A 26,598-nucleotide genomic window follows, 5' to 3' on the forward strand; every position below is an offset into this window, starting at 1 on the left:
TTGGAATTCAGACAGAACCAGGAGCAACTGGATTTCACCCAAACTCACAAACTGACAGTTTTATGCTGTGTTACTCCCTCTGTGCTTCTGAAAATTCCCCCATTGATGCAGAGAAGTGAGACCATGCTTTGGTCTTTCTGCAACCCTTGTCGACTTTGGCAAGATTTCCCTCATTATTTTGCCTTGCATCTGCTTCCAAGGTGTATGTTTTAGCATTCTTGCTTAGCGTAGCTGTGAATACAGGTGGTATCTTTCCAACTGTGAGCACTGTTTTCATTTCCATTTTCTCATCACCACTTGCACCCTTCACTGGATTCTGATATCAGGTTTGGGAATGTTGGATTATGCTTCCATTAAATTTAAAATGCTTAATGCTGCCATCTTTGTACCTCTTGGGAGCAGAGCAGGAGCAACACCTTTCACAAAAGCATTATAAATCCACCCATTCAAATAAACTCATCAGGGCATGCTGAGAAACCTCAGTAAGGGCAAGCAATACAGGATAACAATTTAAAGTAAGATATAATTCACACCCTTACCTAAACCAGTTAGGTTTTCTCTCTTTATTTCTCTCTTTCTGCAAAACCTTTCATAACACAGGAGAGATCTTTACACACACAGCTCTATATCCTGATTTATACGCTGAGGATGTTCCCAGCTTTAATGAAGCCTTAAGAGCAGCCCAGGCAGCAAAGGTATTGATTGAATCCTTGGGACAAGGATGTTTAACCTGCAGAACCATCAAATTTTTCCTATAGGCAATTGTGGTAGGCTGACCCTGGCTAGACACCAGGTGACCACCAAACCCTCTATCACTTCCCCTCCTCAGCTGGACAGGGGAGAGAAAAAAAATAAAAGTCTCTTGGGTCAAGATAAGGGCAGTGAGAGATCATTCATCAATTACCATCATGCGCAAAACAAACTCGACTGGAGGAAAAATTAATTTAATTTATTACTAATCAAATCAGAGTATGGTAATAAGAAATAAAATTAAATCTTTAAAACTTCTGCCTTTTCCTCCCACAGTAGCACAAGGGGGCGGAGAATGGGGGATTGCAGTCAGCTCATCACACGTTGTTCCTGCTGCTCCATCTGGAGGAGGTTTCATCACACTCTTGCCCTGCTCCAGTATGGAGTCTCTCCCACGGGCTACGGTTCTTCATGAACTGCTCCCGCATGGGTCCCTCATGGGATCACAAGTCCTAACAGCAATCTTGCTCCAGTGTAGGCTCCTCTTTCTCCATGGGACCACAGGCCCCGCCAGGAGCCTGCTCCAGCATGGGCTTCCCACAGAGTCACAGCCTCCTTTGGGCATCCACCTGCTCTGGCGTGGGGTCCTCCCAAGGCTGCAAGTGAATAACTCCTCCACTCTTAACCTCCACAGGCTGCAGGAGGATAGCCAGCTTCACCATGATCTTTAGCACAGGCTGCAGGGAGCCTGCTAAGGAGCTGGGAGCACCTCCTTCTCCTCCTTCAGTGACCTTGGTGTCTGTAGAGTTGTTTCTTTCACATATTCTCACTCCTCTTTCCATCTGCTCTTGCTGTTGTGCTGCAACTTTCCTCCCTTTCTTAAAGGTGCTCTTGGAGGTGCTACCACTGTAACTGATGGGCTCAGCCTTAGCCAGCACCTTGGAGTTGTTTGACACTGGCTCTGTTGAACACAGGGTAATCTTCAAGCAGCTTCCCACAGAAGCCACTCCTATAGCTGCCTCTGCTACCAAAATCTTGCTATGCAAACTAAATACACCAATCAAGTTTATTACCTGAATAAAATTGTTTCAGGTTTTGAGCACAATAAATTTTCCATGTTCTTTGCCTCTTCAGAGCTGATAGAAAGGCAAACTTTGAGCTGGCACTCAGGTTCCCACCACCAGGTACCACAATTGTTTCTTACCTACTTATTTATATCCAAGGTACCTGCCGTGTAGAAAAATCCTGTTCTGCAGTATTAAGAATAAATTTTGCTGTGTGATTTCAACTAAAATGAAATTTCACCACTTCTAAAGGGAGAAGGAACACCTCATTACACTTGTATTTTTATTATTCTGCAGGCTTAGAAGATAAGAATGTGGAGATATGTCATAAAACTGTTAAAGAGGAAAGCTATATTCAGACAGAGCGTATCCATTGCTGAGGATTGCACAGCAGAGTTGAGTTCAGTTCATCAATGTCTGCGTAATTTACTGTAATGCATTACAGCTACTTTCTGGGTCCATTCAGCCACTGTCCAGCATATTAAACAAACAATATCTGTGCATTGTAAAAGCACGATGATCACTATGCACTATCAACTTAAACAGCAGTGTTGTAGTGCTAAACATAAAGAAACAGTGGATAAGCTCCTTTATTCTCATTAGAAACCAGTCTATTTGCATTGCTAGTTCCAGTATGCCTTGATGTCCAGTTGAACCAAAATTCCTCCAAATTCAATCTGTAGTAGCCCTGTTGAGCTCCAGGGCCCGATCCCCCTCATATTCCCAGCACAGACACTAGAGCATGATGCAAAATAAAGTCAGAGCAAAAAAAAAAATATTTACTTTCAGTAGTAAAGAAAGCATTTACCTCATTTTCAAGATTTTTGTTTTATTAGTCTACTGCTTGACAACACAATTTACAAGCTAATGACCTGCACCCTTACCCTTTTTTTCTCCAACACTCTTGCTCTGGCCAGAAAGCAGCAGTATGTGTGTGTCAACCAAGCAAGTGCCTTTGAACTAGCACACCTCACCACAGCATAACAAAGCAGTCACTGCATGGCTGATTTGTAGGAAAGCCTGTGAAATTGTTGCTGTGTTTGGTATAATCAGTTGGCGTGCTGTAAGGACTGCAGCTGCTGAAGTGCTCACAGGGTAAGGAACTCTGGAATGGCACAAAGATAAAAAGACAGTGAAGGAAAAAGACAGCAAATAGCAATGTCCTTCTTTCTTGGGGGACAGGATCAAATGAGTGTGAGCTTGCAGAAATGTCTGGAGACCAGTGAAATGGAGACACTGATTTAATAAGTAATTCTGTAATTTGAATCATAGAAAGAGTTAATCTTAAAAGTGTTTCCTAAACATTATTTTAAAATTTTAATGCTACTCAGTTGCTGTTCTTACAATACAGAATACTACTGCTTCAGAAAAGAAGTTGTTAATTTACTTTCCTTGGTTTTGCTGATACAAATATACCTGAAAACAAAATAGGCTTTTTAATAGAAATGAAATATTTGTGAAACAACCTTTTTTTTCTTTTCTGCCTGTGTGCAGTGGTGGTTACTATGGTAATAATTCTGATTCAAGATTTAAAGCCTGAAAGTGGTTTCTATAACAACGTGTTAAGATGTTTTGGACACACAATTGAAGTTAAAGATTCAGGATTAACCCTTTATAATCACAGTATTTGTAGGCACAATGACAAACGCTTGCTTGCTTGGCAAAAGTTAGTTCATGCCTTCCCAAGATATGCTTTCACACTGAGCAGATTGAGTAATAATTTCAACTGTGGATAGAGCAGGTCAGGTCCTGGGGCTAGCTCTTCCATCCTAGGTGAAGCTTGCAAAGGAGAAATGGCACCACAGTAACTAGCTGCTTATTACACTAAATAATCAAGACAGTTGACATGTTTTGGGAGACAGGCAGAGAAGGGGTAAAATAGTGTTAGTGCAACATTTGGAACTTTGAGACTTTAGTCTAGAAGTCAGAACTGTGTGGAAAAACTGAAATTATCTATTCACAGAGAATCTCAACTGAAAAGCTGTTTTGAGGGATAAGATAGACCCTTACCTGGTTCTGTTTTATCCAGAGTGATATGATTTCATGTCCTTTCCTTTCATGTCTGCCAAATGCTGATTCATTAATAGTATCTTGCAGTCCATGGTGAAGGCATCTAATCCCAATCTCTGTCACTGTTGATTATGCATCTGTGCTCATCTCTTCCCTAGTTCAAGACACATCAAGATTGAACATATATGCACACCCACAACTTTCTAAGGCTGTCTTTGCAATGAAGTTTGCACTGCAGATAAACTGAGATATGCCTAGTTACACCAAAGCCAAGCACTCTTCAGTGCAGCACCAAATGCCTTGGACAGTATTTTAATATTTCCAGTTAAATGTTAATTATTTCAAGATCTCACTAAAGTCACAGAGCTTGATATTTTACTGACACAGATTTGCACACTTGTTTTAAAATCCCAGGGGCAATTTTCAAACAAGAAATGAACACAAACATTAAAGGCTCTCATTTCTAACTCAAGACATTGGACTACCTAAACTCTTGCTGCTATCATGTTGTCCCATGACTTCTTCAGTGAGCTTATTTGGTCATAATGTTGTGAACAAATGCTATATGATGTTGTTGAGTCAACAGAGGACTAACTGAAGTAATGGTACTAAGGGGAGCAGTGGTTTCTTCATTTCTCCCAGAGAAATTTTATTTTTCTAGTGACTTCAACTGAAATGTCAATTATATAAGGTATTTTAGCAAATTAAAAACCACAAAAAACCCCCACTCAACACATTTTCTGGGTTGTTGAAGAAAAAAACTCACGACTTTTAACTTTTTTCCCCCCTAATATAATTCGATCATTGTTTTCTTAGGATTATTTTTGAAGTTTCATTGCTCAACTCATATAACAACATACTGGTCTTTTGCTACCCATTTCTTTCCAAAGTGTGTGAATTACTAAAATATCAGATTTTGTTGTGTACTGCTTTACCTGCATTAGCTGGTGTAGCTTTCTCATTTTTAATTAAAACATGTCAAAAAAAGTGGAAAAAAAAGAAGTGGGGAGAAAAAAAAGTCTTTCTCAAAGCACAGTAAATTCATTGTTGAGGGCTATATGGTTATCAAAAAGTTTCCTATCCTCTCATAGATTATTTTTTTTCCTGAGAATAGACTAGCTCTGTTAAGAAGGTCATAAAATCTCTGCAGCATATGTAAAAGACCCTGCAGCTGTTAGCGTTGAGGGCTTCTGTGAAGCTTGGAATCATCCTTCAGGGGAAGAAAGCATATTTGAAGAATAGCATTGTGTATTACAAGCAGCCTTCAGGCATGATGAGATGATTAGCAAAGTGCAGGCATGACCACAGTCAAGTGAACTCCAGTTCATAACAACGTGATTAGCAATGAATGAAATTTGATTTTAAATACTGCTGCTGATTATGATATCTCACTGAAGCGTAGAGAGAGTTGTGTCTGGAAATAATAAATCTTTGCTGAAAGACATTTCTGAAAAAAGCAACTGAACACAGTTTGCTAGATTTTGTTTGAGGACTTTGAATATATAAGATTGCTAATCAGATTCTCAGAATTGGGGATTATCATTTTAATTTACTTTTGATTTTATTGACTTAAGATAATAGAACATTTTGAAAAGCACATGCAAATTCTCTAGCTCTCTGATTCAAGCCAAAAACTCCAATCAAATTCTCAGGAAAGATATGAGAATGAGCTCTTCAGAATTACCTGGTTTAACTGATGAACACTAGTTTCCTTATTAGAAATAAAATCATCCATACCAAATTGCTTTGGCCTTTTCAAAACTCCTGCCCAGTTTATATTAACTTTCCCAATAATTTCATTTTGCCCTCCTGAGCTCATTGTCACACACTTCCAAGATCACTTCAGCGATTTTTGATCAGTAAGAAGTCTTTACCAGACCAAATCCATGCTTTTTTAGTGCTGACTAGTTATATGAGCTCAATTATTCATACATTAACAGCATCACTTTAATGAATTTAAGTCAGCTTATCCAAGAGGGAAAAAATGGCTCTTTCTCAGCATTTCTTGTATTTAACAGTTTGCACCAACTCTTAAAAGATGCAGCCATTGACATGTTTCTGGTAGTACTGACGATTTGCCAGTAGATGGCAAGCTTTACTACAAAGAAATGTACCGCCAAGTATCTCACCTGCATCAAAAGGATTTAACCACGGGGTACAATGCTTGGCACTAACTCCTCTCATAATTAGATTAATGTATTTATGAAGAGACTAATAATTACCTCGAGTGTCAGTCAGTGTAAATCCAAAGTAATTGGCATCTTGTTTCCATTTTTCTAATGTTACGCACATGTTTTAACACTCTCTGTCAGAACAAGTTACTACTGAAGTGACCTTAATAGCTGAAGAAAGAAGGCAACTCCTCTTTGCTATGAGCTAGAGCATGTGCTTATCCCTCTGCAACCTCACCAAAAATCAAGCCCCCCAAAATTCTGAAACACTTCTGCCCTCTTTTTGTACATGTAATAGAGAATATTCTTCAACCACAAGCTCAAACTGAGCCAGTATTTGCACCAGACATCACCATACTCTGTCATGTCACATTGCAGAGCATAGAAGAGTTCAGCTTCCACAAGCTATGATCTTTTTCCTCTCTCACTTTCACATAGCTCTCAATAGCTCAATATCCATCCTTCTGCATCACCCCAGAACATCAGGGAAATAGAATTTCCATGTGTCAGAAGGGAGGTAGCATAAATAACTCCTCTCAAATAGGTGGAAATTGGTGTTTTAAGTAGCAATCCAGGATCTAAGGATTTTTTTAAGTCATTTAGGAACCTGACTTTTCTCCCCAGAAATCATGGGAATGTCCTGGTGAATTGCATGCTGTTTAATAACCACAACGTGATAATTGCATATACTTTGATAATCACCTTTTTGAGATGTTTTGCTGCTGCTACAGAACTACTGTATAGCATCCCTAATAAAAACTCTTGGTCCTAGCTTTTAAATCACAAGTAAGCTAAAACTCGGTGATTACAACTCTGCTAAGACCTTCAGAACTCTTATGTTCCTTGAGAACTACATAAATAATAAAAAAACATGGCAGAGTACACAAGAATGAAGATAAAACCAAAAAACCTTTATTTCTTCACTCTAAACTTGTAGTACAAATCAGACAAAAGCATCCTCTAGGGAGTACTGGATTTATTGAATTGTCTGTTTGCAATTTCCGTGTAAGAAATTTGTTTTATAAACGCCAGAGGAGTTGAAATTAAGAAACTAATTTAATAATGCCAGGAAAGGCTTTCTGTTTCATGTCTTTCCCATCGTGGTGTCACCTTGGAGACAAATTGGTTGCTCTCACTACAGACCACGCTTCTAGGCCTTTCGTTCCTCTTCTCTCATTTTCCAATCATTACTGCCTCAGAGAGCTAGGAAGCCTTTTAACCAGCACTCAAATCTGTTAGGTTGCTATCAAAACTACAGACTGGCAAATGCTTGTCTCTCTCACACACAGTCATTACAACAAGTTGAGTTGTTGCATGCAAATTATCTCTGGAAAAGCGGTAATAATTAACTAAATTGATTCTCATGTCACAGTGTCCCTGCTTAAGAAGCACTTGAATGATTGACCTCACCTCTTGTAGTTTGCACAGTACAATAGTTAGATAATGCTGTAACTTAATCATAGTTGATTTCTTCAAATTTGTAACGTTTCTTCAAAAGTGCACTTTTAATGAATTTTAAGTAAGTAAACAGACTGAAAGGAAAGCTCTTTAAAGTTTGCAACGTGGGATGCAAAAGTTCATAAGAACAGAGCTTTGCTCATTTAATTTTAACTAACAGATTGCAGTAAGCTCCTTATTATCCAAGCTAAAAAGAACCTAAATAAATGAGTAGTATACAAAAATTATGTAAACTAGGACATTGGAACATACATGACGGTGTGTTGAAGAGGAAAAAGGTCTGTGATACTGCTGACTGTGAGCAAGTCAGTACACAAAGGCCACTGGTCAGTATTTATATAGGCCCTGTCTTCGAGGTGGTTTATGTTGGTAAATAACTACTTGCCTTCCTGCTTCCCATTCATCATTGTCCATGAGGTTTGACCTGCCTTTGTTCCATTTTGCTAGTCCAGTATTTGCAGCAACTCCAAGATTTCTTCCACTAGCCTCCCTTCAGCATTGAAAAGCTTGACCTTCAGACCAAATTAGAGGTCTAGAGCAAAAATCCCATTTGCAGTCATCCCTTTGGGTGTTACCATATGCCACAGACTTGAGTCAGTTTCTATGTAAGTAACAAAATTCCCAAACACTGCAGGATGCGTGCTGATGATTAATACTGTTCCCACTGACCCATACAAAAAAAAAAATGGCAAATCACAACAGAAGCAACTGTTATGAGATTAATCCAGTGATCAGTAGAACCCCATCGCACTCTTCATCTACATCTGTCCTGCATGTGGGAGACCTGATTATAGCACTCACAGAAGTACACAAGTTTCAGTCTAGCTCACTTGATACTGTTGGCAGTGAAGCTGTGATTGCTGAGGATTTAGCCCAGGCCAACACACCTACCTCAGGCACTCAGTTTCTGGCACCTTGCCACTATTGCTTAGTACGCCTAACACCGAGTTAAAGGCAGCAGCCATACACCTACATATGTATGCTGTGCTTACCTGAATATAGCCATTTATTTTGTTATGGAGACCATCATGATTTTCAAAATTACAGTTTAATGGCAAAATTCTTCTTTTTTACTAGAAAGACCATCCTTCATTACTTTCATTTTTTTAACTCTATTAGTGTTTCCTAGTTATAGATTATGAACAATGCTGGCAACAGCTCGCTCGTCCTTGACTGGGAAGTGAGAGTAGCTGTTGTTACTGTCAGCCAGTCTTTATAGGTGCAAGGCAACTCCAAGAGTCCTTTAATCACTACCGAGAGCTCAGTTCCTGGAGGGTAAGGAATATGTTTATATCTTTTTCATAGAATCATAGAACAGTTTGAGTTGGAAGAGACCTTAAAGATCATCTAATTCCACTTCCCACTAGATCAGGCTGCCCAAGGCCCCATCCAACCTGGTCTTGAACACCTCCAGGGATGGGGTAGCCACAACTTCCCTGGGCAACCTGTGCCAGTGCCTCACCGCCCTCATTGAAGATGATGATGTTCATGATGTCCTTCCAGATTCATACGCTCTCAGAGGGCTATTCTGAACCTCAGGTGTTTTGGAGATACTTTGTGGTGAAAATGCTGTACAGCTGTCAAATTACTATTGATAATCAGGAAGTCAAAATCAAAGTGCATGATAGTTTGAACCACTTACTTGAACTGTAACTGCATTTAGCTTTGTTGAACTCCAATAAAACAACTTCAACCACAAATGAATACGAAGTGGTATTGAATTGAAAAATGTGGTTCAACTCCTTTTTCTAGTAAATGAATTAGATTTGTCTTAAATATATCTAAATGCATTCTATATTGCTGGATAACTGTTGACAACCACCAATATTGTTGCAACTATAATTTTAGCATGATGTTAAAAAATCCTGACAGTCCAGGACCTGGTTGTTGGAAGAAGCAAGAACAGGAAATAACCACCTACTCATATTTTCATAATTGAATTTTACATTTATTAGTCTACTAGTATGCATCATACAGTTACCAGCCCTGTTCTCTTCTCAGCAGCCAGCAACTGGAGCAGTTGGTTTTGAAGCACAATTGTGGTAAGATTTGTACTTTCACTTTTGTTTATTCCTGGTGCTGGGGAAGTCCTCAGAATTTTTTGTGCTTCCTTTTTAGAGTCATTTTGCATGAGGAATGATTCCAGGTGCCTGTCAAATTCTTGCCAAAAGAACTCTCCATGCATTGCTGGTCACAAAGATGAAACTTGCCGTTGTACAAATGCATCAGTGGACAGTGTGGAGGAACTCTGCAATACAACCTCTGATCCTTGCTCCTCGAGCCCTTGTCTTCAAAACGCTACCTGTTTAAGCTCTGCAGGAAACCTCAGCTTTACTTGTGAGTGCCCTGCTGGATATAATGGACCTACCTGTGAAAGTGCCATCAGCGTTTGTGACACAAACCCTTGCAAGCATGGTGGCACTTGCCAAAATGGCCTGGCTGGGCCCACCTGCCTTTGTAGTGCAGGGTACACAGGTACACTCTGTGAAATGGATTTTGATGAGTGCATTTCCGAACCGTGCCACAATGGAGCACTGTGCAGGGATGGGGTTGATGAATACACCTGCTATTGCGTCCCAGGCTACCAAGGCAAGCACTGTGATCTGGAAGTGAATGAATGTGTGTCTGATCCATGCCTGAATGGAGCAACGTGTCTCAACCAGATAGGACACTATGACTGCATCTGTCCACTCGGGTACACAGGTAAGCACAAACACAACAGTTTTTTCTTTGCATCATGAGGAACCAACATAATTCATGTTCCAAGTTCAACTTCACCACCCACCCACTTAGGCAGTCGTATCCATATTACCACCTCGTCTTCAGCTTCAGCACCAATACCTGTTGGTGCATTATGGCTTTCCTTATCATTTTGAACTACTGGTATAAGATAGAGAAGGACTAAAGAAATCTCACATTGGCCAAAAAGTACACACCAGTTTCACAAACATCAAGCTATGTCACAGGGCTAGGTTAACTATTCTTTTAAAAGAAACATACTCAAAATGGTTGTTCTTAGAGTACTATACACCGTTTTTAGTCCTCAGACAACATCTGTGTTTGACAGGGCTAAAAATTAGATTTAATTAGACTTGATTGCTTGATTTGCTAATCATGACACACTGTACTCTTAAACCTAGACATTTTACATTAACTCACTCTTCTCTGCCCTTCCCAGAAACAGAGGACTCACTTGCAACTAAAACACTATGCAAGTTAAATACAAAGAAAGGTGTTATCAGGTTCCCAAACAGCTCATTTTTTGCTAATCCTATTTTATTTTTAAGGTACGGGTGTGATTTTTCTTGCCTCGTTCCTCTACCAGAGAACATATAATCCTTGCAGGAGACAGCTCTCTTCAAATTTCAAAGCTGTATTCAGAGCAAGAGGTAGCACACTGAATCATTAAAAAGGAGAAAAGGGGAGGCATTTTAGTGGTAGATTGCCAGTCAGGTAAGCAAAGGAAAAAAAAAAAGAAAAAAGAGTCATACAGAAAAAGGGGAGAAAACCCAGCTATTGCTTCAAGTGATTCAAATGAATAAGAAATAAGAGATGTGGTTTACAGCTCCATCCCCAAGTCCCTGTGCAGGAGGGGAAGTCAGAGGTAAAGAGCAGCTTTCCCGTGTCTGACACAGCACTTCTTGGAAGCCAGCCCTCGGTTAATATCCCTCATGAGCACAGAGAATGTTATTTGAAGGAAGCTTGTTACCTTCCTGCCACCCTGCTGCTGCCAGTGGGTGTCTGAGCCCAGGCCAGCCAAGGAGAAAACTACACAACCAGGGGAAAGCCAAAGAGCAGGAGGAAGGAAAAACCTATTAACAACCAGCATGGTTACTCTGCAACGATCAGACTCAGCCCAGACCTCCTGTTGTATTCAGGAAACTGTATTTGTTTAACTGGCACTGTTAGTGAGGTCCCGGCTTGGATCCATAGCCCAGGAATTCTGTTTGAAAGAAGCAGAATATACACCTTTGAGACAACGAAAGAGAAAACATAATAAAATAGTAAAGTCCAATCAAAAAGAAATGAGGATCAACACAAACTGCTGGAAGAAAACTCACTCTGCTGGAGTCACTGCTCTTTCATCATAAAATGCTGCTGTTTACCAGGCTGACGCTCTCTGCTCTCACCAAAAATCAAGCTATGCCACCAAGTGCTCCACACTCAGCACAAGCAGAGTTAAGAAATGAGGAGAGAACCAAGGAAGGAGAAGAGGTCTAAAATATAAAGCAGAAGAGGCTGCAGTGTTTTGACATACAGCTCTGACACTGCTTCCAGCAGCAAAGAGACTAATCATAATAATTCTATAGAGAATTAGCGGACTGTTCCTTCAGCAGTAAAACACCAGCTTTTAAAGGCTACTTAATAACATGATTTATCAGAAGCATTCTTTGTTGTTGTTTTCTGCACCTTGCTGTGTGTTGCACTAAATGCACAAGTCAGAGGGATTACTAAATGAAAGCCCTGAGGTGTCCCCACTGGTAATAAAAACCCTCATTTACTCTGTCAGGGAATCTTGCCAACCACTATTATCCTGGCCTGACACCATGAATTACTGTGGGAAGTCATACAGCCTCATCCTATTTCCCTAAGATTGTTAAAAAGGTTATATATGTTGGTAGAGACTTCACAGTAAATCTACGGCAGTAATGTTAACCAAATGCTTGAGTTACTGGCTGCAGTTGCTACTTGTTTCATGGACTACAACTGCTATTTTGCATGACTGGTATGCTGCAGGACTTCTTAAAATAGCTGAGAAATGTCACACATAATTCTTACAAAAATCTAAGAGGTTAGAATGCACCAAGAGCCAAAGACTGGAAAATTTAGCACGAAATCTGCAGTTTCTATGATAATGCTCTGTATGTGAGAAATTATTTACAAGACATGTGTCACGCAGCTGTCAAATAATGAACCTCAATTGGTTTGTTGAAGCTTTGCTGGCTACCTTGATCAAATGGATTTTTTGCTCCATTGTACTAATTGCACTTGCTTTTAATTCACCCCAACAGAGCACAGTGTAAGAGCTTGTTATTACCACAACTAGGTACATTAATTACCTGGCTAGACACAGCATAAGCAGTCCTTCACTGCCAGTAAACATTTTAGTGTGAACTATCAGCAGACACCACAGTTCCAAACCCCAGCCTTAATCTAAGGCAAGAGCAGGAGAAAGTGTTTCAGTGACAGACACAGACAGATTCATTCTTGGTGTGATACCTTTTTCTATGGTATAACCACAGCTGGGGTGAACTCTGTACAATATGAAGACTGGTGGATCTTAAAGTTCTCATGCGTTATTCTTATAAATAACCTGTATACCATGCAAACATTAGAGCACATGCATCGTAAGTCTTAAGCACTCAAAGACACAAAGAGACACTGCAGCTTTCACCATGGGATGAAGTACCTCAAGTACAGATCTCACCTCCCAATGAGCTCACGGCAGTATCATCACGGATATCAACAGCAAACAGCAATGTCCATCCAACAGCAGCTGCCAACAATGTGGAAAGTCCATTTCGTTCTCCAGCTTTCAAGTTCCAAACCAATACAGCCTGCCTCATGGACAGGTTATCAGCTTGCTGCCTAACCACAAGACTGTAACATGAGAGGAAAGCAGCAGTACCAGCCACATTTCAAAAGGCTTTCAAAATGAAGACAAGCAGAGGGCACATATACCCAAAAACTTGTCATAGTTCATAAATTCCTGCCACCAAAACCTCTGACTTGCTATTCTCTAATTGCATCTGGTTAGTGCAGTGTTTTAAGATCCATAACAAATGACGTCTCTGCATGCACACAGGTAACTGATGGTCAGCATAGACCTCTGCACAAAATGGACAAGCCTCACTCCAAGAAACTGAACTCTTCCCTATGTCTAAAATTTTACGAGCTCTCTTCCTGCCCTTTCAAAGCTGGTGTCTAAAGAAACAGCTATCTGACACTCTCCATCTAGATGTAGGCACACAAGATTACCGTATACAGACTGCAGAATTTGGGGACAATCATCTGTACCTGCTGTGTCCCAACACAGCACTACAGCACAGGAGAGCAGAAGAGGTGTCCTGGACACAGTTTCCAGCCATACTAAGAACACGTAGGTCCACCTGGAACTACACTGCAAACCTCTTGTATCTTTGACCATAAGGTAACTTTACAATATATCTGTAGGCAGGCAAATCTGGAAATGTTGGCTGTATCTCTTTCATCCCTGCCTGCCTTTACTTTTTATTGACTGGGGCTTTACAAAGAAATGCAAATAGGACTTATTTGAAAAGCAAGTACTGTAAGAAATAACCTTAGTTCTTCAAAAGAACCACAAATGTTATAAATATCACTTATATCCACCTTCCCAGAAGCCATTTGTGTCGTTTATTATCTGCTGAAACACTCTGTCTGCTCTAGGACAGTTCACCTTTGCTCCTAATGCTATAGCCCCATGCAGTAACTGTGGCAGGGCTTGGTGCTTTTTTTTTTCCTTCTTGGCATATGATATTTGGCATATAGCATATTTATGACAGAATGTTAGACTGAGGTGCAAATCCACATCTAATCTTTTCATCTCTCTTCTTCACATAGAAGAAAGCCTGACAGCAGATTCAGTAGAGGCTAGGAAGGAATCCCCCCCATTTGCATGGCATATCACATTGGCTGGGTGCATTATATAGAGAGAAGTTTTTTTTCTGAGGCAACATTGCCGAAGGCAGGTTACTGGGCTTGATAGATTAAAGACATGAACCAAAACAACAACGTTATGTTCTCATGTTAATCGTCAGGCTGTTCTCAGGCCTGTAGTTTTAAATTTGGCTGAACTGAGGATCAGTTGAACAGGGCTTGTTTTGTCACATGATTTTTAGTATTCGCGGTAAGCTGTTAACAAGCTCTGGCAGATTTACGGTCACTAGACATACTTTTGCAAACACATTGTTTACAATTACAGTGAATTCACAGGGCAATGACCACAGAGGGACTGCTCACTATATCTGGATGTAATGTACATTACCATAAAGCCATAAAAGAGCATTCCTATGCTAGGGTCTTGCGGCAGGCTCCCACTGAAAGTAGTGGCTAACCGATCAGTGAACCTTAAACTGGATGCATGGAACCGGCAACTTTGCCCATCCAGTGTTCTATATGTGGTATCAAGAAACTTTAAAATTACTTTATCTAAAATCGGAGCAGTAATATTAACTACAGAAAAGATGAGCTTGCACTTAAATGTTTAAATACAATGAAAAATAATTAGGAGCTAATATCCTCAAATTTTGCTTTGGCATTTTAAGATATTTCCAGGTATTTATCCATAATATGTTTGGGAGTTTTTGTTTTGGTTCATTTTGGTTTGTTTTTTAACAAAGCTGCTACATTCAAAAGGATCAAAATAAATTAGTAATCAAGTAACAGTGCTAAATATTAGCAATCTCAGTGTTTTGAGAAAGATGTTCTCAGTTAGAATGTACAAATTTCACAGTAGGACAGAACTGGCAAAAGCAACATGAAAGAATTAGAAGTGAGCTCCTAAATAAATTGCTAAGATAATAACCATCATCAAAATGTGAAAGCCTGCCCCATCATCATATACTGAAAACGTCATCCATCCAAGAAATGGAACCCATTCTCAAGGCTGCAGATTCTATTTCAAGTAGGTAATTCCCTTGAAAACTATTTACATTACGTTAGTAAGCCAAATAAAAGACAGGGAAGTCCACTTAAAAGCAGCTTCTTCACCATAATTTGCCAATTTGTATCTGAGTTTTGGCTGATACTATAGGTGTTAAAACAAGATGACTTGGCAGGTAAAACATATTTTTAAAAAATATTAATTTATTACTCAAAATAGTAAACAAGTACATAGGCATATAAAACCCTGAAGTAAGGAAAAGAGAAGCTGCAAGGCATTATGGAACTTTCTTAGTGTCTCCTGTAGTCTGCTAGAGAATTTAAAAAGTAATGCATATTTAACCTGCCAGCTATTGTAAATAGCTGTAAACTAGGACTAAAACTGATTTAGTTCCATCAGCTATCACTGAAAAGCAGCTCCAACATTCTGACCTGTTGCAAACATGGCAACACAGACCGATTTATTTACACATTGCTATATCTTGAAAAAAATTAATTGATAAAGCATGGCTAAACAGACAGCTTGCCATTGAATCAATGTATTCATTTCTGTGCTATATAAATAAGTTAGTAGCATGGTTTGAATAATCTGAAAACTAATTGTTCCTGTTTCCAGGTTCAAGCTAAAATAACAAGTTCTTATTCTACCTATTCTTGGGAACAACAGCTGGTTTGTTCTTTTGTAAATTCTCCCAAGCCTTGAAAAAACTAGTCTTGCAATGCATGTTGAGGAAATGCCTTTTTAAAATAGGCGAGCGCTTAAAAAAAAAAAAAAAGTGAATATTGCACTTAAAACAGACCTTGCTGAGACCTTCAAAACTAACCATCTCCTCAGTCTCAGATTTGCTTGTTTTCTCTACTTTTGAAGGTACAAACTGTGAGCTGGAAATAGATGAGTGCTTGTCACAGCCATGCCTGAATGGTGCGACCTGCCGTGACTCCCTGGGGAGCTTCTCATGTTCCTGTGCGCCAGGCTTCCTCGGTGACTTCTGTGAAACCAACATCGACGAATGCGTCAGCCAGCCGTGCCTCGGTGGGGGACAGTGCATGGACCATGCTAATGGGTAGGTCTTCTGCAGCTGGGTAATGCTAATGTGAGGTGCTGCTAGCTCCTCTGTTTGCAGGTGGTGATGCTACAAGAGCCTGCACTGCTAGGTAGCCAATTTAATTTCAAATTATGGATTTCACTCCTTGATCCTGCACCGATTTCACTTTATATTTGAAAATGATTAAAGAATGCAAGTCTGGTATCAGGGCCAATAGGACAACAAAATATTTATGGCAAAGACTGACCAAGAAGTATATTTTTCATGTTTGTACTTTTACTTTAAATATTTACCACATGTTGTTTGCCTGGCCCTGAGGAATGCCATTTAAAGATGAATTCTGTTTCTAATGGTCATCAGCCTTTAGTTTCCAAGAGAGATGTGAGAGTGTATAAAATTGAATTTGCCAACAGCAGCTGTCCGCACTATCAGACAGAAGCATGAGAAAAGGGAAGCAGAGGAAAACTGTAATAATAGTAACCATAGTAATAGATATTATTAGGAAACATGTCAGGAACTTTACAGGCATACAAAACAACAGCTCCTTATTTAAAACAACCTACAGTCCATGGGCAAACTAAAAAAAAAAAAAAAGAGAATACAAGGCAACAGAAAAGTGAGCTTTTCCACCTACTGTTAACAGCCCTACCCAGAGGTCCAAGTGCAGCCCAGGCAGCCAGAATTCTGGTATTCACACACCAATACTGGCTTTGCATACTCAGCACAATATTCCCAAACTGAAAACGTATACATATAAGCTCAGTCTGTAAATCGTAAGCATATTAATGCAGGCACTTCTCTCGCCAGTATAAGATTTGTTTTCTATTGTGTATTTTCCAGTTTTTATAAAGCAGTTTTGAAGATTTTAGTGCCCCCATAGTCATGTCAGCAAAAGGCAAGCTTGTCTTGAATAAGGTTACATTCTGGGAATGAGCTCTTGTATGGTGTGGTGACACAGCACCAACCTTATGGAGTTCCTTTTCAACAGTGCTGAATGACTGTGATCAGGACAAAGCCATTTACTATTTTCTAGCATAGCTAAAGCATGACAGCGGGGAGAGGGAGGTCACCTGGCACCTGGCTAGTTCACAGCAGACCCACTTAGTAACTTGCAAACCTTTTGAGGATGTGTGCATGAGATGAGCAACTGGGGTGCTCATTCAGGCCAGGCTTAAATCCTACTCATTTTTACCCTAGCTTTTAAAGCTGGGCTATATGTAAGAGCAATTTTAATTGGCTTGTAATACTGCAGGATATCGGGAGTACGATTGGAGCTCTTACCACATTTGTTACATGATGAAAAGGGTTGGACAACAAAGCAATTGAAAACAGAAGGGTGTCTAGCAACGTCCTTTCTTTTGTGTATTTTTTGGGGTTAAATGAAGAATTGTAGTCTTTAAACTGTATTTTCCTTTTCTGACTAGTGCTACAGTACAGCTGAGGCTCTTGTGTGTGCCACCAGCTCTCACAGAAATGTATGAGGTGACAGATTTAGCATTAAAAGCTGTAAATACAAACACCAAGCCAAATTCTCTCTCAAATTTCAGACTGATCTTTCAGTGACATTTCATGAATGCAACGAAGTAGAACTTGATCTCTTACAAAAAAAACAGTTTCACATTGAACTGTTTCATTATTGAACACTTCTTAATTAAACTCAATAATTCACAGAGGTGTCTTAGTTGGACCTACAAAACCTGGTGTGCACAAGCACAGAGGATTTCTCTGCATGCTCCAAGCCTTTTCTTTTTTCCACAGGAAATAGTCCCAAGACCTTCAACACTCTTTTGATTGCATAGGAAAGAACATCTGCACATATTGCTTTCTGCATATTGTAAGAACATCAAACAAGAAGCCCAAAGCCTGTGTTAGGTAGAGTATAAAAAAGTATCACTCATAACAGAAAAAGACATCTGACTGCTCAGTCATAGTCTACCACCAAGCAGGGGACTCTCCAGAATCCCTGAAGGTCAACAGCAATTTCAAACACTTCAAGGTACCAGAGAAAAAAGGCACAGAGGTGGGCCTTTACATTAAGCAGTGAGTTGTGAATATTCCTCACTGCTCCATGATTCTGGACTAGAAGGGAAAAGAAGCATGGACCAAGGCAGAAAAAAAATTCTTTCAGATGAACAGCATCAAACTGAAGGCACATGGAAGAAATGTGTGAAAAAAATAGTAGAAGACTTCTGCTGTGAGATCATACCTCTGAATGAGAATTATTTTCTGATTCACATCTTCCTCATTACATTTTATATCCTAAATTCAAATGCCACCTGGTTTAAGTCATCTCTGGTTTTGATTTAGGAATAATCCATAAACTAGTAATTAACTGGACTGCCAGAAGTTTCTGCTTATGTACACTTATATAATGTAGTACAAAAAAAATGGTTTAGTGGTTGATAGGAATGTTTGGACTCGATGATCCTGTGGGTCTTTTCCAACCTAGTGATTTTGTGAAAAAGTTTGTGCTTGTTGGTCTATTAGACTTTAGGAGCCAGTTTTTCACTGATGTGCCTTTATGCTGACAATTTTGCTTTCTTTCCATATATTTATTCCAAGTCTAAGCCTTGATATTAAGAAATTATCAAATAAGTATACTTATCCCTTTTTCAGGAAGATTCCCCATGATTTCAACTGTACAATAACTAGTGTAGCATTTTCATGTAAAATAAAGCAATGGAAGAGTATTTTTTCATTTCTGATAATTATCATTAGACAAAGATCATCCAAGCACACACATTTAACATACTTATCTTGTAAAAACGTGTCTTTTCTTATGACACATACAAGTTGACCTCATATTCCGTGACCTAAGCATAGGAGTTAACTGTTTTATAATAATTAGCTCACCTGAAAAAAACCACAAACAACACCCCCAGGCATTACTGATTACCTGCACATTGTTATGTTTATATACTAATTTGTTTACTTCTAAACCTGTAATTGTAATGTTGCTATAAAAAGGAAGCTTGTATTCCTGCTATTATTGGACCTATGCAAGTCACTGCCATTTTTTGTTCTAACCTAACAAATATTGATTTTCAGGAAAAAGAAAACATGGCTTAGTTGAGGAAGACAAATTGCCTTTTTTTTTGTAAATTCAGTTTCTACCAATCCAACATAAAGGGTTCTTAACACACTTACTGCCTCTCCTGTTTCATTTTGTGAATAACGCTAAGCCTACAAAAACCACATTGAAAACGACTTTTTTTTCTCCAAAATTAAAAAATAATAATAAAAAGTATCCATATATCTGAGAAGAAATGATCTGTCAAAACCAATTTGAATTCACAAGCAGTTTCTTTTCCCCAGACAAACCCACATATTTTGGGGAAAAGCTCATTGCTGGTTCCCAGTTTCTGTGGTTTCTCCTAGAGCACCAGATGGTGGTCTGAAACCTGGACTCAACTGCACAAGCTGCTAGCTAAGGCTACACAAGAAGCCTGTGCAGGTTTGGGAACAAAGCCCAGACAGATCTCCTGACTTCCAGCTAGAGTGAACATTGCATTCTCTGTTACAGGTACAGCTGCAACTGTACTGGTACTGGATTTATGGGCCTACACTGTGAGACCCCAACTCCCTTATGTTGGTCACAACCATGCTACAACAACGGCACTTGCGAGGACAACGCTGACAATTATACGTGCCACTGTTGGCCAGGTAAGCTCTAAGTTCTTCTGACTACTACACAAGGAAAGAGAGTGTTTATACGCCCTCATTTTTTTTCTCGTACAATGAAAGGTTGAAGCTACATAACCCTAGAAACATTCGATAGGCTTGTACTTAGATGAGCTTCACTTAATGATGAGTCAGAGCCCTATGGGTAAGTTGCTCTCTTTCCCAGCTAAGGATTGATTTCCCTGCACAACAGAAATAGGCAAAAGTGACAGTATTATGAGTCAAGGCAGCAGATAAGTCAAAGTTGGGATCCATCTCCCAGTTGCCTGATCTTTCAACCTTTGTGATACGTGAATCACTGCTGCAGCTGACTTTTTTACTCTCCATTAACATGAACTTTAAAAAAAGTCTAAAAGCTTATTTTTCAATGCAAAATATTATCCATTCATGAATAAAAATCAAACTAGGTTTTACACTGGGAAACTGGTCTCCTTCATATCACCAGTGCAAGTCCTTCTGTCCGTCCATGTAGTACGAAACACACTCGCTGCATTCTCCACTACCAGCCTTGCAAAAAGGCTCCCACACCCCCAGTGGGGACACAGAGAGGCCTTGTGAATCTTTCAGCAGGCAGACTAACTACAAGAAGCCTCTAGAAAGTTTAATATTCGTATCCTTACCCAGGATGCAGGAGTGCAGAGCGCCGTGAGGAGTAAAAACCACAGTCTTGTGGGGCAACATGGTTCTTGGTGCATTAGACGTGGAAAAATTAGGCAGAAGCCTTAGGATTTTCCAGAAAGCGGGGAGGGATGTGGAAGTTCAGTCTCCAGGTAAAGCACTTTACAGACACCAAGTAATTTATCGCCCTTGCCCTCCTCTGTCATAGGGAGGTGATCCAAAAGGCACATGGTGTGAACGCTGGCGTTGGCATAGAATCATAGAATCACCAGGTTGGAAGAGACCCACCGGATCATTGAGTCCAACCATTCCTATCAATCACTAAACCATGTCCCTTAGCACCTCATCCACCTGTGCCTTAAACACCTCCAGGGAAGGTGAACCAACCCCCTCCCTGGGCAGCCTCTGCCAGTGCCCAATGACCCTTTCTGTGAAAATTTTTTCCTAATGTTCAGCCTAAACCTCCCCTGGCGGAGCTTGAGGACTCGATGATCCCTGTGGGTCAGGACTTTCTATGACTCTATGAACCTCACAGGACCCGAGAGCGCAGTGACGCCCCACGGCGGCGCCGTGTCACCCACAGGGACCCCCACCTTGCTTCCTACAAGCCCCCGCAGTCTGCAGCACAGCGAAGCGAAGCTCGCTAACGTGGGAGAGGCCCGGCCACACCGAGCCGCCCAACCCCGGCCTGAGGCTGCAAGGGGACGTTCGCACCTCCCAGCAGCGGAGGAGACGAGACGCGGCGGGGAGTGAGACCGAGCGCCCCGCCGGGTGGCGGAGGCCGGAGCGGCTCGAGCAGCGCTCGGACACCGCGCTCAGCCGCGAGCCTCGGGCTCGTCCCGCGCAGGGACAGCGGCTGGACGCGGTGATCCTCGCGGGTTCCAGCCTCCCCGCTTCGGGACACGCGACGATTCTGCGTCAGGTCGGGAACGAACGAGCAGCACGTGTCCGAACCGCCCTCTCCCCCGGTCTCGGCAGGCTACGCGGGCTCCCGCTGCGAGGAGGACGTCGGGGAGTGCGGCAGCAGCCCCTGCGGCGCCGGCGCCGAGTGCGTGGAGCGCTCCTGGGCCGCCCGCTACGGGAGCGTCCCGGGGCTGCCGCCCGCCTTCAGCTACGCGGCGGCCGAGGGCTACGTGTGCAGCTGCGCCGCGGGATTCACCGGTAAGAGCCGCTCGGGGCAGCGGGCGGGGCCGGGGTCCCTCTGGCGGCGGCGCGGGGCGCGGATCGGAGCCCGGAACGCGCTGTGCGCGGGTGTTTATTGACGTCGTGGAATAGCTTCAGTTGGAGGGAACCTTCAAGGTCATCTAGTTCCACCCCCCTGCCATGGGCAGGGACGCCTCCCACTGGATCAGGCTGCTCAAGGCCCCATCCTACCTGGCCCTGAACACCTCCAGGGATGGGGCAGCCACAGCTTCCCTGGGCAGCCTGGGCCAGGGCCTCACCGCCCTCATGGTGAAGAAATTCCTCCTTATGTCTAGTCTAAATCTGCCCCTCTCCAGTTTACATCCATTGCCCCTAGTCCTAGCACTACAAGCCTTTGTAAACAGTTCCTCCCCAGTTTTCTTGCAGCCCTTTCAGATACTGGAAGGTCGCTATAAGGTCTCCTCAGAGCCTTCTCTTCTCCAGGCTGAACATCCCAAATTCTCTCAGCCTGACCTCGTATGGGAGGTGCTCCAGCCCTCTGATCATCTTTGTAGCCTCCTCTGGACCCATTCCATCAGTTCCATATACTTCTTATGTTGAGGATTCCAGAACTGGACACAGTGCTCCAGATGAGGTCTCACAAGAGAGGAATAGAGGGGCAGAATCACCTCTCTCACGCTGCTGGCTACACTTCTTTTGATGCAGCCCAGGATACACTTGGCCTTCTGGGCTGCAAGTGCACATTGCGAGCTCATGCAGAGTTTCTCATCGACCAGCATCCCCAAGTCCTTCTCTGCAGGTCAGCTTTCAATCACATCATCCCCTGTCATGGGGGGGATTAAATCGGGGATTGCCCCGACCCAGGGGCAGGACCTCACACTTACTCTTGTTGAACCTCATGAGGTTCTCACAGGTCCACTTCTCCAGCCTGTCCTGTAACCCTCTGGGTTACATCCCATCCGTCATATGGATGGAAACGATGAGTGGTAAATAAGAGAGTGCTGTCACAACCCAACCATCAAACAAAGATCTCAAGCTTTGGGCGGTTTTGTCGCATACGGTTGTGCAGAAGAGCGCTGACAGGAACTCCTCCTTATCAGAGCACATGGCAGCTCTCTGTACAAGTTCAGCAGGGCAGTGCATCAGTAATATTCTACGGCTTACATGGAAAATAATTTCAAGTTGTGTGCATAGCTATGTTCTTAAGTTTGGGGGGGGGGACCCTGTAAAAATTAGATACCCATAATCCTAAGAAATAAGGAGATTTGTTGAGATTCGCCATTTAACACAGCCTACACGATTCAGCACAGCCACACAGCCACAAACAAATTGACTTTGGATTGCACACTCCTCGGTTTACAGTAATTTTTCTGTCAACTCCATTCCCTTTTTCCTTCTGAAGGAAAAAATATACTTAATGCCTAGATTAATTTAACCAATCTTCATTTCTCACTGCCATCATCATCTGAGCAACTTAAAGATTTTCCTGTCTGGGTTGCATGACCAACATCTCTGATGTAGCAGATACAAAAGTACATGGAGAGCACAGCTTTCACTCTGAACTCAGTGGCATTAAGACTTGCTTGGTTTTGTTCCTTCCCTTCCCTTCCCTTCCCTTCCCTTCCCTTCCCTTCCCTTCCCTTCCCTTCCCTTCCCTTCCCTTCCCTTCCCTTCCCTTCCCTTCCCTTCCCTTCCCTTCCCTTCCCTTCCCTTCCCTTCCCTTCCTTCCCTTCCCTTCCCTTCCCTTCCCTTCCCTTCCCTTCCCTTCCCTTCCCTTCCCTTCCCTTCCCTTCCCTTCCCTTCCCTTCCCTTCCCTTCCCTTCCCTTCCCTTCCCTTCCCTTCCCTTCCCTTCCTTCCCTTCCCTTCCCTTCCCTTCCCTTCCCTTCCCTTCCCTTCCCTTCCCTTCCCTTCCCTTCCCTTCCTTCCCTTCCCTTCCCTTCCCTTCCCTTCCCTTCCCTTCCCTTCCCTTCCCTTCCCTTCCCTTCCCTTCCCTTCCCTTCCCTTCCCTTCCCTTCCCTTCCCTTCCCTTCCCTTCCTCTTAACTGTCCTTCCCTTCCCTTCCCTTCCTCTTAACTGTCCTTCCCTATCCTGTCACTAAGTGTTGCTGTTGTACTTTCGTTCTGCCCAAGAGAGTATTCTGTGACGTTTCTACTAAAGCTTGTAAACTCCCCCAGGCTGTCCGAAGAACCTTTACCTCTTCACATACCTCTTCTTTCTTTTTGCTTCCTTCCAGTGACATCCAGCTCTCAGATTTCTTTTCGCCTCCTCTTTCCCTAATTTAAAAACTCTCGTGCTCTGTCAGACAACCCAGAAGGTGCTTCTTTGTTTAATCATCATCCTTTATTCTCCCACTTCCATATCATTTGCCTTTACCTGGCTTGTTTGCCTGATTTGAGTTGTGATTTTGCTGGTTTCAGTCTCATGGAAGATTCTTTCACTCCCCAGGGAGTTACTGGATCCATGCACTGGAAGATTCTAATTAGTCTGAAAAAAGAGTGCCAGAATCTGTTTAAATAGATTAATCTTAAATACTGTTTTTTCAATAGGCAAGCTCCTAAATCACAAAGTAGGTCTCTGCAAAGCATAACTGAGAGAAGGGTCTTGAAGACCCTGAAATTTCTGCTGACTTCACGTGCAAATTACATTAAATGTTTTAAAACTTTCGATAGGTTTAGCTATCCACATACTGGTTGGATACTATATGTAACTTTCATTGGAAAAACCCCCAAAGTAGCTATCCTTACCAAACAGTATGCTCAGGCAGCTGGAGGCAGGAAGAACATAATCTGTTACAGGGATGGCTGTAGAAGTTGCATGTGAAATGTCATTCAGTAAGGTGCTGCAAAACAATGGCAAAAGAATGTTAATCTCACTACTCTTGTCAGCTCCTTCCCTGCCTTTGCTTTTCAGCAGGGCTTAAACTCTCTTCTTTTTCACTTCTGATGGTGGTAAGTAGTTTCTCCACTCATAGCCAAATTCGTAATAAATAAACCATATGTTTTCATGGAAATTAAGGGATATTTAGGATTGGAGTTGATAGCAGCTGTATGATTCAAGGTAGCAGATGAATCTCTGATCAGGATCACTCAGTATGTGAGTGCTTATGTAATGTATATGAACTAACAGTCATCTGGAAAAAAGGTCAGATCCTTTCATCTAGGTATCAGTGCATCTCACTGACAGCCACAGACCTATATTTCTGTGGCTATTTCCTTCTAGCTTCAACACCTGAATAGTTGTGTGTGCTGTAGGTACAAACCCTCAGATTCCTGTTGAAACAGGGCAAAGATTTTCTTTAATAAATCATATGCAATATATCATTATACCTCTTTCCTCTGTAAAGCACTTACAGAATGTTACAGTCATACTTCACGCTTCAGGGTAGAAGAAACAATAATCTGCATACCCTGCATTGTGAGGGCCAGATCCAAAAGTTACTGAAATCAATGGAAATAATTTGAGGATGGTAGCAGATTTTGTAACAAGCATATAATGGCATCTTCAAACCCACTGGATAAGATCTCAAACAAATTACTGTAATTCAGCTGAAAAACAGACCATATGCATTTTGGACTACAGTTTTTAGCCCCAAGGGCAGGAGATAAAGGCACCTCTGTAAGGATACAACATTTCCCCACCCAGTTTGGAGAACGGAATAAATATTTTCTGGCAGTAGCTTGTTATAGATTGTGATCATTCAGGTGACAGGAAAAGCAATCAGTAGTCCTACTAAAAGTTTGGGAAGAAACAAATCTACAACCAACACTATTTTCATGATTTTATTCTTAAAAATAATAAAAAAAAATCCCAGTCTGTAGATTTTACCCCAGCTCGGAACTCTTCAAGTCCATTGAATATATGCTGTGTCCTGGATCCAAGATACAAAATTCGTGCCCAGGTTCTACAAAGGGTTAAACTTCTCCAGCTCCCTTTTAAATCACTGGGTTTGGGATACTCAGATTTCAAGAGGTCTCAATAGTTCTGCAGTAGCAAGCCCTAGATTTTCGATATTAGGTTGGCCTGCTGGCCCCCTAGCACAACAGCACTTTTGATAGATTGGGCTTTCTTTTAAAGGGCTTGTGATTTGTTGCAGCTAGCTAAAGGCAATAGTTACCCTGGAACTGCGTCCTTTCATATCTTGGATATATTGTGTTGCTCTGGCACTGCACATTTTTTTAAAAAGACTTTTATTTGAAAGGTTAAACTTTTCACTTCCCTCATGAAAACGTGTGGGAAAGGAGGAGGTCAGAGCTATGGATTTGATAGTGACTCATTTCACCAGGTTGTAATAAACTTAACACCGTGTCAAAATTAAAGAGCCTCTAAACTTGCAAGGTCTATCAAGTAACACATTCCAGCATTGAACTGAGCCTGAGGAGGGGTGAGTACTTCAAGGCGGTGCTGCCTGTGGTCGCCAGATGGATCGGACAGTGCTGCTGGCAGGGATAGAGACCATCCATTTTGCTTCAGCAGAATAAGCGTAAGAGGAGCAGAGCCCACTAACCCTTTTGTAGGCAGGGTGCCTGCTGCTGCTGACACGCAGATGAGTGCTGGCTGCTGAAGACCTTACCGCTTCTGGTGTCTTATTATCAGCTGTGTGCCAGTTGTGCCGGCAGCGCTGCTGCTTGCTTTGGCATCATGAATTCCTAAGTGCTTTTTGGCCTTTTCGTTTATCTATCTTGTTTACTGTTTTTCCCTTTTAAATCTCTTTGGCCCTTTTCCCAGTCTGTTGGACTACTGTAAGAGAAAATAATACAACTAGACTGGTGTCGTATGCACATTGAATTCCTGGCGTATGCATGGGGGAAAGAAACTGTCTCCTGGAGCCAGAAGATGAAGCAGATAAATGGCCATTACAGGAGAGTACTGAGCACTCAACTAACTAAACAACGCCACAGCTCAGATACAGAACTGTGAATGTCATGGGATCAGCACTTAAAAACTGAATTATTTGGACTCTTATTCTGCATTTAAGCCAGAGTGAAGGAAACACAGAAGTATACAGGGTATCAGGCTTTTGTTTCCTTGCACACCTTTAGATGCTGCTCTAGGCAGACCACCCAGCAGGCTGCACAATAGACTGTCTCTGCCTG

The 26,598-nt window shown here is 41.7% G+C and overlaps 2 protein-coding genes across 6 annotated transcripts in view; one reads left to right on the forward strand and one right to left on the reverse strand.

Annotated features, from left to right (window-relative positions):
* The window catches only part of LOC138723467 (coagulation factor XIII B chain-like), a 206,790-nt gene that overhangs the window by 105,109 nt on the left and 75,083 nt on the right, over positions 1–26,598 (reverse strand). The window lies entirely within an intron of this gene.
* CRB1 (crumbs cell polarity complex component 1) overlaps positions 1–26,598 on the forward strand; it is a 111,884-nt gene that overhangs the window by 26,960 nt on the left and 58,326 nt on the right. For 3 of the 4 annotated variants that reach the window (XM_069862497.1, XM_069862498.1, XM_069862499.1), the window contains exons 2-5: positions 9,512–10,096; positions 15,885–16,080; positions 19,586–19,725; positions 21,340–21,522. In XM_069862497.1, the coding sequence (XP_069718598.1) occupies positions 9,512–10,096; positions 15,885–16,080; positions 19,586–19,725; positions 21,340–21,522 (1,104 nt within the window). The remainder of the gene's footprint in view (positions 1–9,511; positions 10,097–15,884; positions 16,081–19,585; positions 19,726–21,339; positions 21,523–26,598) is intronic. The other variant, XM_069862500.1, reaches the window with a different exon arrangement.

The sequence above is a fragment of the Phaenicophaeus curvirostris genome, chromosome 8, assembly GCF_032191515.1.
Source record: "Phaenicophaeus curvirostris isolate KB17595 chromosome 8, BPBGC_Pcur_1.0, whole genome shotgun sequence".
Lineage (NCBI taxonomy): Eukaryota > Metazoa > Chordata > Aves > Cuculiformes > Cuculidae > Phaenicophaeus > Phaenicophaeus curvirostris.